Source organism: Anopheles merus, unplaced genomic scaffold (assembly GCF_017562075.2).
Source record: "Anopheles merus strain MAF unplaced genomic scaffold, AmerM5.1 LNR4000026, whole genome shotgun sequence".
NCBI classification, from domain to species: Eukaryota; Metazoa; Arthropoda; class Insecta; order Diptera; family Culicidae; genus Anopheles; species Anopheles merus.
In genome coordinates, this window is record NW_024427606.1 from 75,084 (window position 1) to 94,408 (window position 19,325).

Sequence of the window (19,325 nt, forward strand, 5' to 3'; positions counted from 1 at the left end):
GATCTTGGCATACGCTGATTACAGGGTTTACCATCATAATAAACAACTATCCATTTGTTTATAACAATAGTCGTTTTGAATAGACACCGCTGTCTACCACTTGCTCACACGTCAGATGTTGTAAGCTACTCTGTCCAATTCAATAACACAATTTTCGCCTTCGATTGCACAACGGTGCGATTTCTTGTGGTTGTTGTATAATTAACAAAATTAATGTTTTGATTTATTAAAATTTATGGTTTATCTGCATATTGCTTGAATAAAAGAAACGTGTTTGAAAATGTTTTGTTTTTGCAAAAAAATTCCCCACAAAATAAACTGTGCCGAATCTGACAGTTGCTAATTGAAGGCGAAAATTGTGTTATTGAATTGGACAGAGTAGCTTACACCATCTGACGTGTGAGCAAGTGGTAGACAGCGGTGTCTATTCAAAACGACTATTGTTATAAACAAGTGGACAGTTGTTTATTGGACTGGTAAACCCTGTATATAGACATCATTGGTCTGCGGCTCTCCTATGTAGCAGAAGCCTACCAAGGGATCAAGTAGGCGGCAGAGAGCCTCGGATTGCAGATAAATGAGGCAAAGACCAAACTGATGGTGGCAACATCAGTGGCCCTACCAACAAATAATCAGTACCTACGTATACGGAACGTACAGATAGGTAAATTTTTAAGTCGTCCCACAATTTGCCTATCTTGGGTCAAAGGTCAGCAACGACAATGGCATGGTAGCTGAATTACGCGCATGGATGGTTGGGGCCAATTGGCCATTCTACAGCCTGAGAAATCAGTTCACCTTAAATAACCTGTCGCGACGGACGAAGCTGGGACTATATAGCAGCTATTATACCGGTACTCACATGGCTCGAGACCGTGACCGGTTTCGGACACTCCTGAGGCAGGCCTAGAACGCAAAGCGGTTGTAGCGCCGGGTAAGTTAGTTGAATAAGTAATTATCCGTAAACTCCGTGGAAGGATTTATTTAGTTTATCATGTGTACAGCTGAATGCCATACGAAAACAACTCAAAATGATGTTTTTTACATAACATCATCGGTATCAATTCATCATTCGGTATCAATCAAACATTTTACACCGGCACCCACATTCTGATGACAGCTCCACAGTATGCTTGCCCAATTCTCCACTCGTTTGCAACACTTAATTATATGATAGCAAACCTCCACAGAGTGCTTGAACGATTTCATTACCAGTTTGAAACATTTTCTTAACCGATTGAACTACTCCATTATATGACTCGAAACCCTAGTCTCCATCCATTTCTCTTCAGGCACGGGTCAATGTTTGTCTGAGGCTTGCTGTACTGGGGTGATGTTTAAAATAGGACTTGGTCTTCATGTCGCGCCATATAGTGTAATCCAGCGGACTAAGATCGGGGCTGAATGGCGGCCACATATCTTTCGCCCAGAGCAGAAGATGTTACTGCAAACAATTTTGAGTACGATTCTTGGTATGGCACGGATCCCCATCTTGTTGAAACACAACGTTTTGCTTCAGAATGTACTGTTCTTTGTAAGTACTGTTAAATACAAGATCTTGTGTTCGTCAGCCACGTCTTTTACCATGAGATAACTAATGCATTGGTCTGTTCTGGAATTTTATACGGGATCAACAGTTAATATGCTCTCGCAGGGAAACAGAGCTTCCGATTTTTTTCGTTTAAAGAAGTTTAAAAATATCTTACATCGTTCGACTTGTAGCTCCCAGATGCGGTTGGTACTCATATTAGATTAAGTCCGTACCCTACACTTCGACCCGCAACTTTACTTACTTACTTACTTAGCTGGCGTTACAATCGCCTTGCGCTCTTGGCCTGCTTCAGGAGTGTCCGAAACCGCTGACGATCTCGCGCCTTTGTCTGTCAGTCTGTTATCCCGGCCTGAATGGCGGACAGCTCCACAGCATCTTGCCACCTCAATTTAGGCCTACCAAGGCTCTTCTGTCCTTGTGGACGGCCTAAAAAGGCTTTACGGGTTGGGTCGTCCGTTTCCATGCGTACAACATTGGAGAGTTTGATGCACTGCACGGCAGTAAGATTGCTGTACATCTTGTATAGCTCGTCGTTATAAAGGCTCTTCCATTATCCTTCCACATACACGGGGTCAAGAAGCCTTCTGAACATCTTCCTCTCGAATGCCAAGAAGGCTTCGTCAGATTTGCACAGTGACCATGACTCAGAGGCATACGTGAGTAGCGGTACTTTGTAGGAGCTATGTAGACCAAGCTTCGTCCGTTATGACAGGTTCTTTGAGGTGAACTGATTTCTTAGACTGTAGAATGGCCGGTTGGCAGCCAGCATCCTTGTGCGCAACTCAGCTACCATGCTATTGTCGTTGCTAACCTTTGACCGCGATAGGGTAATTCTGAGATCAATGCGTTCATCTGTACATCACGGCTACTCTTTTTTCATGCCTACTAGGTTTGGATTAGTAATTGGTAGGACCGCGGATGTTGCCACCATCAGTTTGGTCTTTGCCTCGTTTATCTGCAATCCGAGATTCTCTGCCTACTGCTCGATTCCTTGCTTCTGCTACATAAGCCGCAGACCAATGCACAGTGGGACAAGGGCGGTTGGAAGTGCCAAAAAAACTACTGCAAAGCTAAATAGTAAGTTAAGAAAAATATGTATTATTATAACTCTATCATTTCAACTTCTATGAAGTTATGACTGTTCTGTTAAAGTTGAAAATTCTTTCTTCGCTTTTTAATCAAACTTGGTGTGAATATTTATAGTACGAGGATGAGAATATATCAATGCAAAGGAAATTTTTTTTACTTTTAATTAAAAATAAAACATAAATATTCCTTTCTTATTCTAGCACCACAAACTGAAAAACTTCAGACTCATCTTACTTACTTACTTATCCGGCGCTACAACCGCTTTGCGGTCTTGGCCTGCCTCAGGAGTGTCCGAAACCGCTCACAGTCTCGCGCCTTCGTCTGCCAGTCCGTTATCCCGGCCTTAATGGCGGACGCCTCCACGCCATCTTGCCACCTCAATTTGGGCCTACCACGCCTCCTCTGTCCTTGTGGACGGCCTAAAAAGACTTTACGGGCTGGGTCGTCCCTTTCCATGCGTATAACATGGCCAGCCCACCGGAGCCTGGCGAGCTTTATACGCTGTAAGACAGTGAGGTCACCGTACATCTTGTATAGCTCGTCATTATAGCGGCTCCTCCATTGTCCTTCCACACATACGGGGCCAAGTATCCTTCTGAGCATCTTCCTCTCGAACGCGGCTAAGAGGGTTTCGTCAGATTTGGACAGTGTCCATGTCTCAGAGGCGTATGTGAGTACTGGTACTATATAGGTAGTATATAGTCCCAACTTCGTTCGTCGCGACAGGTTCTTTGAGGTGAACTGCTTTTTCAGGCTGTAGAATAACCGGTTGGCCGCCAGTATCCTTGCGCGCAACTCAGCTTCCATGCTATTGTCGTTGCTGACCTTTGACCCAAGATAGGTGAATTGTGGGACGACTTCAAAAGTGCGTTCACCTATCTGTACATCACGCCTACGTAGATTCGGATTATTTGTTGGTAGGCCCGCTGATGTTGCCACCATCAGTTTGGTCTTTGCCTCATTTATCTGCAATCCGAGGCTCTCTGCCACCTACTTGATCCCTTGGTAGGCTTCTGCTACATAGGAGAGCCGCAGACCAATGATGTCTATATCATCAGCGTATGCCAGGATCTGGGTTGACTTATAGAAGATGGTTCCCGTAGTCTCCACCCTCGAGTTGCGGATGGCCCTCTCTAGCGCCAGGTTGAATAAGAGACAAGCAAGCCCATCCCCCTGACGCAGACCTTTGGTGGTAGCAAAAGGTCCTGAGAGTTTTCCATCCACACTCACGTGGCATGTGACGTTGGTCATAGTCATTCTTACTAGCCTAATCAGTTTGGCCGGGATTCCAAAAGAGCTCATAGCGTCATACAGTTTTACCCTGGCTATGTCATCATATGCGGCTTTGAAGTCTATGAAGAGATGCTATGTGTCGTGTCTGTATTCAGCCATCTTCTCCAAGATCTGCCGCATGGTTGATTTTCCGTTCCGGAATCCTCTTTGATAGTTTCCGACTATCTCTTCGACGTGCGGGACAAGGCGATCCTGGAGGATCAGGGAGAATATTTTATAGGCGGTATTCAACACCGTAATACCCCTGTAGTTGTTGCAGTCCAACCTGTCTCCCTTCTTGTATATGGGGTAGATGCTGCCGAGATTCCAATCACAAGGCATCGATTCGCTATCCCACACCTCAGTAACAATTTGATGAATCTCGTTTTCTAGTCGTGCACCTTCATTCTTGACCAGTTCAGCAGCAATTCCGACGGTTCCGGGTGCCTTGTTATTTTTCAGCCGACGGATAGCCTTTTGTGTTTCTTCTATGCTAGGTGGCAGTAGCATGACACTATCTGCTAGTGGCGCTTCTAGCTGTTCGTTAAACTGGTTGTTGAATAATTCATCAAAGTACTGAGCCCACCGCGAGGGGACCTCTGGCTGGTTACTAACCAGATCTCCATCCTTGTTGCGACAGCAGGTTACCTTGGGTACAACGTTGTTTCGGTGAACTGCTATCGTTTGGTAAAACTTTCGTGTCGGTCCGTACGCCTCTCTGGTTTGCTCGAGTTCCCGCATGTTTTGTTCTTCCAAAGCATGCTTCTTGGAGCGGTGAACTCGTTTCTCTTCGCGTCTGAGCCGTGAATATTCCTCTGTGCATGCCCGCGTTCTATGCCGTTGCTGCATTGCTCGGTATGCAGTATTCTTACGTTCAGTCATTTGTCTGCATTCATCGTCGAACCAGCCAGATTTGGTGTTGCCACGACGTGGTGGGAGTATATTTCTTGCACAGTTTATTATTTTTGTTTTTAAAGGGGGTTTCCACCTCTCGCTCGTAGTTTCATATCTGTTTTCTGGTAGTAGAGACTCGTCTAAAGCGGCTTTGAATTCCTGTTGGACAATAATGTCCCTTAGAGAGTCCGTGGATGGAGAATGGAATGGAGAGCCGAGGCTGCGTGTTTTCTCCACCCCCATTGGCGCGGGGGCGAGCGATTCTACAACGTATCACTAGGCCAACCAAGTAGTGATCGGAATCGATATTGGCTCCTCGATAAGTTCTGACGTTTAACAGGCTCGACTGTCGTCGGCGGCTTATTAACACGTGGTCGATCTGGTTGAAGGATTCGCCATTCGCGCCGCCCTCCGCGCAAATTTGGTACTTCCTACAACCAGATTGTTCGCTGCGGCGAACTGGACCAATCTACTACCATTATCGTTACTGTGCTCATGCAGACTATGACAGCCAGTGTACTGGCGGTACATTGGCTCCCTACCGACTTTGGCCTTGAAGTCCCCCAGGATGATTTTGAGGTCATGCCTGGGGCACGCATCTATAGTTCTAGCGAGGCGGCCGTAAAAAAGGTCCTTCTCCTCTTCCTCTTTATCTTCGGTAGGGGCGTGAACGTTTATGAGGCTTATATTAAAGAATTTGCCTCGCATGCGCAGGGTGCATAGCCTATCGTTTATAGCCTTGAAATCTATGATTACGGATTTCAGCCGGGGACCTACGGCGAAACCCGTTCCGAGCACGCGGTGGCGGTCGTGGCAGCTGTAGTAAATGTCGTAGCAATGCTTACCACGCCTGTTGTGCACACCGTTCCATAGCCACCGAATCACTTGTAAAGCTACGAGGTCCATGCTCCGTGTGGCTAGGGCATCATCAAGTTTTTTCAAGGCTTCGGCTTCGCTTAGAGTGCGTACGTTCCATAAGTCGGTATGGTCGGTATCGTGAGTTCCGTTTCGATGATTCCTGTTGCTTTCTGTAGTCTGTAAATACATGGAACTGGGTGACTGGCCCCGCGCCCACGTGACCGTTTTGTTTAGCATCGGGTTGCTCTCGCTCTGTCTGTCTGTCTCTCTCTCTCATTTTCTCTGTCTCTCTCTCTCTCTCTCTCTCTCTCTATCTGTCTGTCCCTCTTGCTTGCTCTCTCTTTCTCTCGTGTTGGCCAGCTAACGATACCGCTCGTCGTCGTGTCCCGGTCAAAAATCATTCTCCAAGACTGCAGATTGCTGCAAGCAACCTCTCAACCATTTCCAACAGGCCTTGCTTTACCTCAACCAGCCATCGAGCTCACTGTGGTCCCCTGCACCTCGTGCAATACTGGGGGTCGTTGACGTACACTTTCTTCAATCACGAAGAAAGAAACACTTCAGGAAACAGAAAAATGGGCCTGATCGGGAACGAAAATCGATAACGGAGTGGATAATTTAGTCGATCGGTTAGCAAAATTCCAATGTTATCCAATTGCGTTTTCTCAATCAGAATCTTCGCTAACCGATCGGTTTGACAGTGGAGTGGAATGGTGTTTGCCGCCATAGCAACGTGGTTAAAAATTCGAGCAGTGGGATATGCAGTTGAAAACTTCATATAAAAAAAACCATTTCAGTTGGATAGCTATATCCACTGCTTCACCCCAGTTGATATAACAGTGAAAAACTAAATAATATTAAAAACCATGCTTAACCATGCTTAAGGATGTTTTATCACTCAATTTAGCTAAAATATTATTTTTCAGAAAATATAAATTTACCTGTTTTATGTAAACAATCAAAACACATTTATTTAGGTTTATAACAAAATTTAGGTTTATAACAGGTATCTAGTTTTTATGGTTTCGGCTAAGATATAAGAAACCAACCAAAGAAATCCTTTTCTGCTAATCCTTCTCTTTTATCCAACGTTATGCTATGGCCTTATGGCATGTTAGAATCGATTCCGACAGTAAATGCAAAGAGATTGATAAGACCAGTAGGATCACCAAATACAAAAAGTATAAGCAACTCATATCCGTTGGAGCGGCGAGTTCCGGTCGGAATCGTTTGCGTTGTCTTGCAGCTATCGAAGGTGTTGTGCTTACTTGTACCTTCCGCACTATCGCCAAAAACTCGGGGTCGCTTATGGATGGATACAGCCCGGGAATGTTCAGATTGACACACACATCGCTAAGTTCCACGCCTCGTGACAAACGCGTTGCCCAATGAATTTTTTATTCATCCATTTAAACGAACATGTAAACTTGAATAGCATCTATACATAATTACATAGATAACAATTTTAACGTAGTTATTTTATTTTTATCAAATCTGACGAAATCATCATCGTGTGTGTGGAAGCACACTCATTGTCGTATCAAGCTCGCCAAGCTTCAGTGGACAGGCCATGTTAAACGCATGGAAACAAACGACCCAGGTGTTGAGCGGAGGGAGGGAGGGGCTGAATTTATTTACTTGGTTTTGAATCAAATACAATTTATTTTTTTTTTTTTTGTGAGTGGGGGTGTTGGTCGGGATCCCTCATATACGGGCCCCCTGTAGCCTTTGAGCCCATGGAGGCCCGCGATGAGACTACTGTACACACCCTATATGCTGGACTTGATATCCACGGGACCTCCAGCGGCCACTCAGTCCGCGTACCGTAAAATCCGCCATTGCGAAGGGGGCGTAGTAGGTTTAAATTTAAGTAGCCAGATGACTTGGAGGCGTCAGTCATTAAGGCCAGGATAATGGACTGGCAAGGGCGAGAGACCGTGAGCGGCTTCGGACACTCCTTATTGCACGGAATAATTGTACCGCGTTGTTTCAAAATATTTTTGCACGAGAGCGTAAAATAAGGACGTTCACGGATCCAACGTTCGCGGTGGCTAGAGTTGATGGGCGCACATGGTACATGGCACAGCACAAGGGTCAGCGAAAGCGACTAGTTCAGAAAGGATTCAAACCTCGTCCTCCATTTCATACGATTTTGTTTCATCTAGACTCGTTCAGCCAACAACCCGTTTTACACTTTACCCGGATTGTTTGCACAGGCCTACAGTCGGTATTGTCTAAGGCTACTTCTGGTGTAGATTTTTCACTAGATGATCCGTAAATAAGCCAAATTTACTAATTTATTCATTCCGCAAAACAAGACATCTAAATGTAAACAAAAGTGTGATTTACAGATAGGCAAAACCAATGGCTACTCGAATCGGAAAGAGTTATCCACCAGTGAAAAAATTATCCACCGGTGGAAAATAAATTCCACCGGTGGATTCGAGCATATTAACCGATCGGATAAATTTTATCGACTTTCGTTGGCGATCAGGCCCAATGTTCGCGAATCTTTTTTGTCATGGAATGGAAAGGATTTGTTATCCAACATTTTTTCCACGGAAAAGCACCAAATCACTATTTTTGTCTTTATTTCTTCCGATTTTTCCGCACCAATACATGTATTGTCGCTACAAAATGAAACAGTTTTTAAAATATTTCAACGACAGGAACAGATATTTTACGAAAAGTTGCTTCCAAGGGTCGTACAAATTCGCCTCACGGTAATCAAATTCTAAGCGTCAACTGATTTTAATTCTGACTTCAAAAAAACCCTCTTAAATTCAACAGTAATATATGCTCATATTTAGGTTCGCTACTAGAATTTTGCAATGATTCACATGCATTATTTCCCGCAAACTTATGGACACCACATGTCTCTTGATTTGACATTGAATAATAACGAGATTATACCGGTCTATAGTATCACGCAGTCAGAAAAATATATTCATTGAAAAATTTACAGCGTCGAAAATAATTAATATGAACATAAATGACTGCAAATCCCTTCACAACAATATAGCACTATAATATAAACAATGGTTACACAGGCTTGAATGAATCTCGAATCGCAACAAACTTTTTCTCACTAGAATAGTCACCGTTGCTACGCATGACAACCCCTCAAAAGAAGAAACACCATTGCAAGGAAGTTGGTTTGTTTGCAAAAGCTGCAAAGTAGCTCTATCATCAGTACATCTGACTGGCGCCCCGAGGGCGACCATAAATAGATTTATTGTAGTGTTGGAAGTTTTATTTTATTTTATTAACTCAACTTTCTCTTGTTTTCTTTTAGGAACTTCTTTTCGTTTTCAAATGGATTGCTAAAACTGTATCTTTTATCTGATACGAAATATTCAATCGAAAATCATTTTATCTAAATTGATTAATTGTGTTAAACAAGTAAATTGCTTAACATTAATTTGTTACAAGTTGTTACAAATTACAATCAACAATTCTATTTGTAACAAATGTTGTTTAGGTTTTTACAATCAAATGCTCATCAAATGTTAATAAATGGCCAAACATTATTACTAAGTCTCATGATTTCTACTGACGTTTAATAATTTAAACGTAATTAATTATTAACTGGACTATTATTTTCAATTATTTGAATCATGAATTGTTCTATATCGTATAAATGTAACTAGGAAGCATCTGTAACGACGTAAATCACAGGTATAAGCTATGAAGCTACTCTGATACTATTTCGACTAGTTGCGATAACTCTGAAAGTCTTACGGGCATATCGCATGTGTTCAACTACTATAACAAATCGCTCTGAAAACGACCTAAATCATAGCAATAAAATCACGTGGGTAAATTGTGCCGGTGTAGGGTACATATTTGAGGATATTATTAAAGAGCACAATGGTGTCGTTGTCGGACTGTCATCATACGTAACATTGTTAAATTAAACTTGTAGCACATTTCTTAACACTTTTGCAAGAATATAAAAACAAAGCAAATCATTTGACTAAAAGCTACTACGTCTTCAACAAAATCTTAAAATAAATAAATATCTTTATAGCTGGGATTTCATTCATATATAATTCAGCATTTGAGATATTCTACTAAGATAATATAGGTTTAGGAGGGAATGTTTTAATGAATTTTATGAAATACGAGGGCTGACAATAAAGTAAGGTCTCCAACGCTGCAACTTCGCCGGATCACGTGCTAGGCGAAATCTGGCAACACCGCCGTGTTCCTTGGTTTCCCCACTACCACTTTGCTGCTGGGTGAGGCTTCCCCGACCGCTCAGTCTTGGCTGAGCAGCCGTCAACGATGGAGGTACCCCTCGCGTCAGCGTCCAAGTGCGAATTGCGTTCTGTAATACGTTTTTTGAGTGCGTAAAAGGTGACACCTATTGAAATCCATCGTCAACTAGTTGAAGTTTACAGGGAAAAGTGTATGGACATAAAAAACGTGCGTAAGTGGAGCCGCGAGTTCAATTCCGGGCGCACTAATGTTCACGACGAGGAGAGAAGTGGCCGATCGTCGGTCTCGGATGCGATTGTTCAAGCACACATCCAACGTTACCCTTGACCTGCTCAAGAAATTTGGCTGGGACATCATCGATCACCCTCCCTATAGTCCCGACGTGGCCCCAAGTGACTACCACATGTTCCCCGCCCTGAAAAAACATCTCGGAGGGAAGAAGTTTGAAAGTGACGCGGAGGTTCAGAAAGAGGTCACCTGGCTGCGCGAGGCGGACGGAGAGTGGTATTCTGCCGGCATAGACAAGTTCATCGTGCGGATGCGCAAGGTGTTGGAAAAAATGGCGATTATGTAGAAAAGTAGCCAAGACCTTGGCCTTTCCAACGGTGTATCGCTTTTTGTAAAAAAATGTCATTTTCTATGAAAAAAAAATAGGAGACCTTTCTTTATTGTCAGCCCTCGTATGTTCTAAACTTTTATCTAATTGATTTTCTATAAAAAATTTAAAAAGATATGCCCAAAGATACACAAAATATACGAAAACGCAAGAGGTGCCCTTCAATATGAAATCATTATTTGCTTTTCATAAACTGTTTTATACAAAAATGCTTTTGGTACTACTGCTATCCGGTTCAATGATTTGATAATGCTTATATCATTGCTATATCCAGCATTTCATATGTGTATTGAGTGTTTGGCTGTAAGGTGATGAAATGTAAAAAATATTAAAATTCATTATCCTTAAAAACTACTGTACAAAAAGTCACGTAGTCATTATTTCTGAGAAGTTTAGTATGGTCTGTATGACTCACCCTTCTTATTTCTTCTTAGAATTACTTACTCTTCTAATGTTGCTGTCTGAGAGAACATGTATTCATTTGTTGTATCACACTGTTATGTTGCCTGTATTAATTAAAAAAACGTATTGGAATAACGGACATTTAAGGCATTTTTGGTATTTGATATTTTCATACTAATTCAATTTTTATTGATCAAGCATCTATATTACTCACTTTACTAAAGCAAACCTTCTGCATTTGAGAAAAATAAACATTCCCAATAATTTTATTTGATACATTGTAAAATATCATAAATCTGCAACAATATTTTGATTCACATTCGGGACAGTTTCAAGCTCATGTTTCAAATTACGGACGGTTTGATTCAAGTTCCGGACAGGCTCAAAATTTCTTTCATAATGTTCAAATTAACACATAAACTACACCTTTTTAGTTTTTAACTTGTTTTAGGGTCTAGACACTTGATTCTGGATGTCGGAGTCCGTAGACCGACAGAATGATGCTTTTAAATGCAACGGGGATTGTATGTTGTTTTTTTCTCGCACTCCTAGATAAATGGAACCAAAGAATGGAACCCACAAAAATATATTTTTAGGCAATTAATAAAAAACTACTTCGGCTGTCCGGCATTAAATACCAGATTAAAAAAACTTCCTTCGTTTTCCGGACAAAATTTAAAAGGTGTTTTAATGAAAATCAGAGCACAATATTATAAAACACTATTGTTTTCGCAATGATAATTACTTCCACAATAGATTTCGATGTATTTCAATGCACGTGGATGCGATTAATAGGAACTATCGAAGAAATAACACTAGCGTGGGTTTGAAGCAAAATTGCTAAGAATACCTCCGAGAGCAAACTTACCAACAGAAAATATCTATTTACTGTGGCATAAGGGTATACTAGGGGTCAGATACATTTTTTATGTATTCTAGTATATCATGGCAGACATTTAAAATTAAAAACCAGCAGCAGCTGGGCATGAAGATATTCAATAAAAACATCCCGAATGTTCGGTATTTGAAGCTATCCGTGTATACCTTTGAGTTGCTAGAAGCTATATCACATTTTTGGATTTGCATGTCGTAATGTATAGAATCGTGAATAGATCATGGGAAACCCTTTAATGTTATTATTAGTCCAGAGTATTGGACGATTTTGTATCAGAGTACAGCATCTACTAACTGCAACTTAATTTTTTTCAATTAACAGGTGGTGCATTGGATCCCGGCATCGATCTATTGGAAGCACTAAATATACAATCAAATATATCCCAATATCCTGGGATAACGGTTACACAATCCAGAGTTTTCCATTTATCAGGTAAATTGATGTTATTATATTCAGTATAATTATGACAACTTTCTATCTTTAGTTATTAAAGTACAGTCTGTTCCCGAGTTACACGGTTTTCGACTTACGCGGATTCGGAGATACGCGGTTTTCTAAATTAGACAGATTAAATGTCAAATCAGTACAATTTGCTTCAAGTTTGGTATAAATTGCATTTTTGCTAACAAATTAAAACCGCTTGAAAGCCAGAAATATTAGAATATTAGAAAAAAATATATAAAAAATATATTTATGTAAAAAAATATAAATATATAAAAAAATATTAGAAATATTAGAAAATTCTAATATTAGAATTAGAAGTACTAAACTAAATCAAAGACTCCGAGTAATCAATAGTATTTTAGTCAAAAAACGTGAAATTCGACTTACGCGGGTATTCGAGATACGCGGATTCGTCGGGAACGCAGAAACCGTGTAACTCGGGTACAGACTGTATTCCACTTTACCAGGTTCTAGCATCTGCAGAGTGTTTATTAACCCCAGAGATATGCTTAGAGACCTACGTTTCCATGAAGTACGCGGATATTTTTCTTACCTCAGTTTTTTCCTCATTGTTGAAAATTTACATACTCCTCAAAATGGTCATCTTTGTTTTTTTTTGCTCAATAATTGAAAAAAATACTAATATGTATACTAAATGTTCTTATTTCAGTATAAAATTTCATTCATATTCTATTTGCCCCCATAAAGTTATTAGATATTAAATATTCTCTAAGAAATACAACTTCTCTAGGCGTATAACATATTTAAACTAGCCTTTAATTTATTTAAAATATATTTAAAAAATAAAAATATATGCATCAGGGCTTAGTACAAAAATTGTTTTAAATTTTCTGTTTTTTGTAGTTGTGGACTAAAGCACTAATAAGAATGGAATTTCGCTCAACCGAAATACCTACGGGCAGACTTATAGACTGTCCAAGGGCCATGGGTTATGTATGAAATACATAAACCGGAATTGGCTGTACATTTATCCAGGAAGAAGTCTAGACACTGGCACCACTATGTTAATGCCCTTTACAAATCTGTCTAGACTCCGTCTATATTTTTGGCGAACTTTGTGGGGAGGTGATTATATGATACTTTTTCTATAGATTTTTGTTTATGCATTCACGTTAGATTCTCTGCAAAATGTATACATTCATATTGGATTGTTGATTTGGGGTAATATTCCCGTGGCAGGGTTGGGGTGTTTGTTAGCATTTTTGTGATAAATATGAAAGGGGGCGAAATCTTTATTGTTTAAATCAGTGGTTCGCATACTTGTCAACAAACAAGCCAAGTTGAAGGCAACGATGAATCTACCAGTATTCTGAAATGTGTGTTATTTTAATGCATGCTTTTAATAAATAGTAGCAATGAAATTTCACGTAATGTAATACTTATACATGAAAGTACAGCGGAACCCCTCATAACGAGTACTCCTTATAACGAATTTTTCGCATAACGTGCAAATCTAAATGCTCTTCGAGTCAATATCAAGCACCATAAAAGGTATGCATAAGTGTGGAGGAAAAGTGTAAGGGAAGTGTCACATTAACACCCACTGCCAGCCCAAAATTCACGAGGTCATACAACAATTGAAAAAAATCCGGGGCAGGCCGTGGGCGCGTTCACTCTACGTTCAGATAACTATTTTCAGATCAGATAGCGGGGCAGAGAGTTTTTCTCTCAGGCCTAAAAATTTGAATGTCTGATCGGAACATCTTCTGCTTCTTCTTTTTCGGGACTTGAACTCATAACAGGCATGTTGTTTAGTCGTTCAAGTTGACGACTGTACCACGAAACAATTCTACCTAGATGCAAGAGCTTAAACCAACGCCTAAAGTCCAATGTTGTGGTCCATTTTTCCCCTTTGTTTTGATGTGTTTTGACCATCAGTGTTGCAAAATGTTTATGTCAATGCCATAAAAAAATCTGACCAAAACAAAATCCATGTCTGCGTCACGTACTCAATTGTGATGACCAGAGGTGATACTCAATACGACTGGTGAGAACAATACACACTTCGTTTACACAATACAATACACACATTTTAGGAACCAACGGTTTGGTAAGCCACTTTGTCATGATTTTTTTAAACTGTGATCAGTTCTATTCAGACATATTCATGACAAGTTCCGGCTTAAAACAAAATAATGTCAGCTTCACGAGCTCTACTGTGATGATGATAGGTGAAACTCAAACAGTTGTGGCGACCATCACAAGCTTGGTGACATTGTGTGCGACTAACTATTGGTCAGTCACTTGGGGACGACATTTTCAGTCGGTGATCATCACGATAGTCGTGGGAGATATGCGGTGCGTGCGAGTGATTCCAAGAAACAAATTCCATGAGCATGGTATCTTGCTCTGTTTAACTCGACCGGCATTAAGTTCAGCTTGTCAGTCATGGTATCGCGTTTGACTCAAGCACTCGCATGTTGTGATCGGCATGTCATGACTCACTTTCATTGAGTATCAGCAACGAGCATCAAGGTACCACGGATATGTTCATTGTTTTCGTTGGTATATTTACCAACGATGTTCATGACATTTTGCACTATAGCAAGCCCATTTTACAATACATTTTCACAACGTTTGATGTTTAATTTTATATTTCATTATGTTCATTGATATTTGTTATTAATGTTGAAGCAGGCATCATTATGTATGCTATATCCAAAAGGGCAAGTACGATATATAGCAGGCGATTAATAAGTTACATGTATAAGCTATCATAAAATATAGTTAGTTATAATTTTACCTCAGAACAAGAAAGTTGACTTATGTTAGCTCTATTAGGTTATGGGCTCAGAAGCGAAACATTTCCGAAGAAATAATGAAAAAAGTTTAAGTCCCCAAGTTGAATATAATTAACTATAGCAGCTAGAAGTTCAGTACCAAACTACTGCTAATTCGCGAGAATCTTTGGAAATACATCGCCAAGGCAGGACAGGCATAGCAAGCTTCTACCGAAGGAAACGATGCTTCGTTTAACGAAGTAACGAAGCAGTGAAGCTATTCCGAGTCCGTCCTGAAAACTGGTTCGTGTAACAAGACAATTTATTGTCATTATTGTAAGAAACCAGGGCACAAGCAGCGTGAGTGTCGGAAACTAGCCAGCGACCAGGAAGCGGACATCAGGAACACTAAGAACAAACCGAAATATACGAAAAATCCACCCAAGGCAAAGTCGCGAGGGAATACTTTATGAAAATTACACTTTCATAGCGAAAAGGACTACGTGAGGATTCCGAAGCAGAATCGATCGAAGTTTGATGCAGCATCACAAAAGATTACTTTTTTTGGCTATTCATCGCAACAGAAAGCATTTCGATTCCTAGATCGAAGTACCGGAAAGATCGTCAACAGCCGAGATGCACAATTTCTACAAACTAGCGGTAGCCGTGAAGAAGAGAAATAAAATGGAAGTTGTATTGAATACCATTTTTCGCCGATTGAAAATTCCGCATCTAATTCTCTTCCTATCGTTGCAGGGGACGTTCTCGGTGAGCTAGTGGATAGCAGTTCAGAAGAATTAACGTTAGATTATGAGAATGATACAGGTGATGCATCTTCCGATGACGATGCTACACTCACCGAGCAACTTGATACCGTTGAACGCCCCCTCAACGCACCGAGTGAACCGACAACAACAAGTATATCGATTCGGGTATCCAGTATTTCACCTGGCATCTCATGTGTCTGCCCTCCAACCGGAAGCCAATCGAATGTCGATGGGTTTTCCAGAAGAAGCTGGACGAGCACGGGAATGTCGCAAGATAGAATGCCCGACACCTCGCCCAGGATTGTAGTCCGAAATTAAACACAATCCGATCACTTTTGTCAGTAACATCACGACGCGGGATGCAGGTGAATAACGTCGATATCAAAACGGCGTATTTATATGACAAGCTCTCCGAGACCATCTACATGAAACAACCGCCGGGATACGAAACAGGAAATCCATCGGACATATGTTTCTTGAGGAGGAGCTTGTATGGCCTTAAGCAAGCTGGAAGGGTCTGGAACAAGACCATCACGAACGTGTTGCACCAGTTACAGTATGAAGCTACCGAAGCTGATAACTGTCTGTTTGCGAAGACTACGGGTGAATTGGCGTTCGTTTTACTCTATGTAGACGACATGCTGATTGTTACCAATGGTGACAAGGAGTACGAACGAATACGCAGATATTTGGAAATAAAATTCGGTAAGGCTCAGTCCTCTACGTTACATTGGAGAAGCGCTACATTCCTTAAAATATTCCCAAGCAGTGTACAATATTTAGCAGTGTGTACATTATTTAAATGAAAAATATTTTAAATTGCTTTAAGACGAATCAATACCTACGAGATAAAATTTTTAAATTACAAGTAAATAACACGTTAAATTTTTTTCATTGTTGCACTATGGTTTAGTAAAAATAATCTGAAAGAAAGAAGTTCATAAACACCCCTAAAGCTTTCAGTTGCAGTAATATTTCCTATGAGTTCCTATGACCATATAAAATGTTATAAATATTTATAAATAAATTAAAAATTACTTTAGGTGCGAGGGCTCTTTTTTAAAGTGAGGTTAATAAGGTTAATAAATACTTGTATGTTTTTCAGCTTTATCAATAGCTGAGTTAATAAATGAATAATCTTTTTTTATTCTAACCCTCTTTAATGTTTAAGATTGTTATAATTGTAAATCTTGAAGTTGTTACAACTCTTATTGCTGTTAAAAATGATAGCTTAATATTATTATATATATATTATTATAATTAATTTATACTCATGAATTATCGATGAGTTTTATCTTTAATAGCAATTGCTGTACTTTTTTATGTTTGTTCCAAATTTCTTGCTTTTATAATTATCACATAAAAATAATCAATATTAAGGCATGATTTTCTATTAATTTGCTCATCCACGGCGGTTGATCAAGGTGTTCAAAAATGCTGCTTGGGTTTGCGATAAACAGGCGTTACGCGTAACGCAAGTGTAACGTAGAGGACTGAGCCTTACTTTTACCCAATATTCAAGATCACGTGTCTCGGCAATGTGAGAAAATTCCTGGGCATCGACGTGGAGCGACAAAAAGATGGAAGTTTCCTGTTGAATCAAGAATCTTACATAGACCGGATGATTCAGAATTTTTCAAGCGAAATATGAATCAAGCTCTACATCGCCGTATGCACACGTCCTGATCTGGCAATAACGGCCTCCATCCTCGGAAAGTTAGCAAACCAACGGAGATCGATTGGACCGAAGCCAATCGAGCGTTGTGGTATTTGAAAGGCTCTTCAGAGTTAAAGCTGAGGCTAGGAGGAGCCGGTCATCTCGAAGGCTACGCCGACGCCGGGTAGGAGTGATCGTTCGGACCGAAAATCAAATTCTGATTTCTTGTTTAAGCTTGACGGTGGAACAATTAGTTCGACAGCAAAGAAGCAAGAGTGTGTTACGTTGTCTTCAACTGAAGCAGAATCTGTCGCGCTTGCAGAAGCTAGCAAGGAGCTCCTGTGGCTGCTGAAATTAATGCAAGGACTACAAGAAGATATACAGCACCCTGTGAAGATCTATGAGGATGATCAGAGATGTATAAGTATGCTACGCGCTGAAGGAGGAACCAAATGCACGAAGCATATTGACTCGAGATATAATCATTCAAGATTTGTTTAAGTCAGTAATTTATGATGTGAAGTATTGTCCTACAGATGATATGTTTGCATACATGTTGACAAAACGTCTGGCAAAAATAAACCTACGGAAAATGAGAGAAGGGGTAAATTTACAGAGTGTCGTCCTTGAGGAGGAGTGTTGAAGTAGGCATGCCTGGCTGCCAACGGTCCATTCTACAGCCTGAGAAATACAGGGGTTACCTAGCCAATCGGGCGTCGTCAAAGCGTTATCGGTCGCCGTAAATACTTTTTCGGGCGACGTAAACCCTCAATTGGGCACTGTCATTTCTATTCGGGCCTTGTGAAGTATGAATCGGGCAAAGTACAAAATGAAAGTGTCCTATTCTTGAAGGTGTCAAATCGGTAGCTCCGGTTTGTTTGATCCATTAATTTGTATAAAAATACGTAGTTTTCATGTTGTTAGACTTTGTATGTATTGTTTTAAAGTGTTAACCTAATTTAATCACCAAACATATACAGGGTTTACCTAGCCAATCGGGCGTCGTCAAAGCGTTATCGGTCGCCGTAAATACGCTGTAAGTTCACCTTAAAGAACCTGTCGCGACGAACGAAGCTGGGACTATATAGCAATAATATAGTACCGGTACTCAAATATGCCTCTGAGTATGTGTGGAAGGACAATGAAGGAGCCGATATAATGACGAACTATACGAGATGTACGGCAATCTTACTGTCGTGCAACGCATCGAACTCGCCAGACTCCGGTGGGCTGGCCATGTTATAGGCATGGAAACGGAAACAGAGCTCGTAAAATCTTGTTAGGCCATGTATTGGAGTATAGTTCGAACTTACTGGTTGAACTTCGATTCCCTGCCAACTATTGAATATGTGCCTTTTAGTTGGCACGTTTTTCCATACAAAAGAATTCTGATTTTTTTTTCGAGGCAAGCCATGAGATTGTTCTGAATTTTTCAAAAACCGGGTTTTTCTTACAAACGCATGCTTTGTAATTAATCTGTCTGCCAACTATCGAGCGTTCAACTAAAAAGCCTGCCAATCAAAAAGCGTCCAATTATTGAATTCTTAATGTATTTACATTGAAGTTTGACATTTATTGGATTCAGTGGCGGATTTAGGGTATCGGGGACCCTAGACGAAAAGAAGAGTTGATACCCCCTATAAATGATGAGTGGGGGCGGGAGGGTTGAAATGCGAATCATTTGAGTCATCATACTCATGCTCATGCAAGAGTTTGCTCGGTTTGACTCTACGCACGTGAAACGGGCCATGTCACATCAACGTGCTCTATCGTAAGCAGGCCAACAAGAGAGAGAGAGAGAGAGAGAGAGAGAGAGAGAGAGAGAGAGGCGTGAAACTTTCTATAGATTTTGGTTGTTTAAGACCCCAGAAGTGTAGGGGGATCAGACTTAAATATCCTTACCATTACTACCATTAC

General features: G+C 40.6%; 1 protein-coding gene across 8 annotated transcripts in view; it reads left to right on the forward strand.

Annotated features, from left to right (window-relative positions):
* The window catches only part of LOC121601096 (protein kinase C-binding protein NELL2-like), a 120,002-nt gene that overhangs the window by 38,246 nt on the left and 62,431 nt on the right, over nucleotides 1-19,325 (forward strand). For all 8 annotated transcript variants that reach the window (XM_041929905.1, XM_041929911.1, XM_041929912.1 and 5 more), the window contains exon 3: nucleotides 12,121-12,231. In XM_041929905.1, coding sequence (XP_041785839.1) covers nucleotides 12,121-12,231 — 111 coding nt within the window. The remainder of the gene's footprint in view (nucleotides 1-12,120; nucleotides 12,232-19,325) is intronic.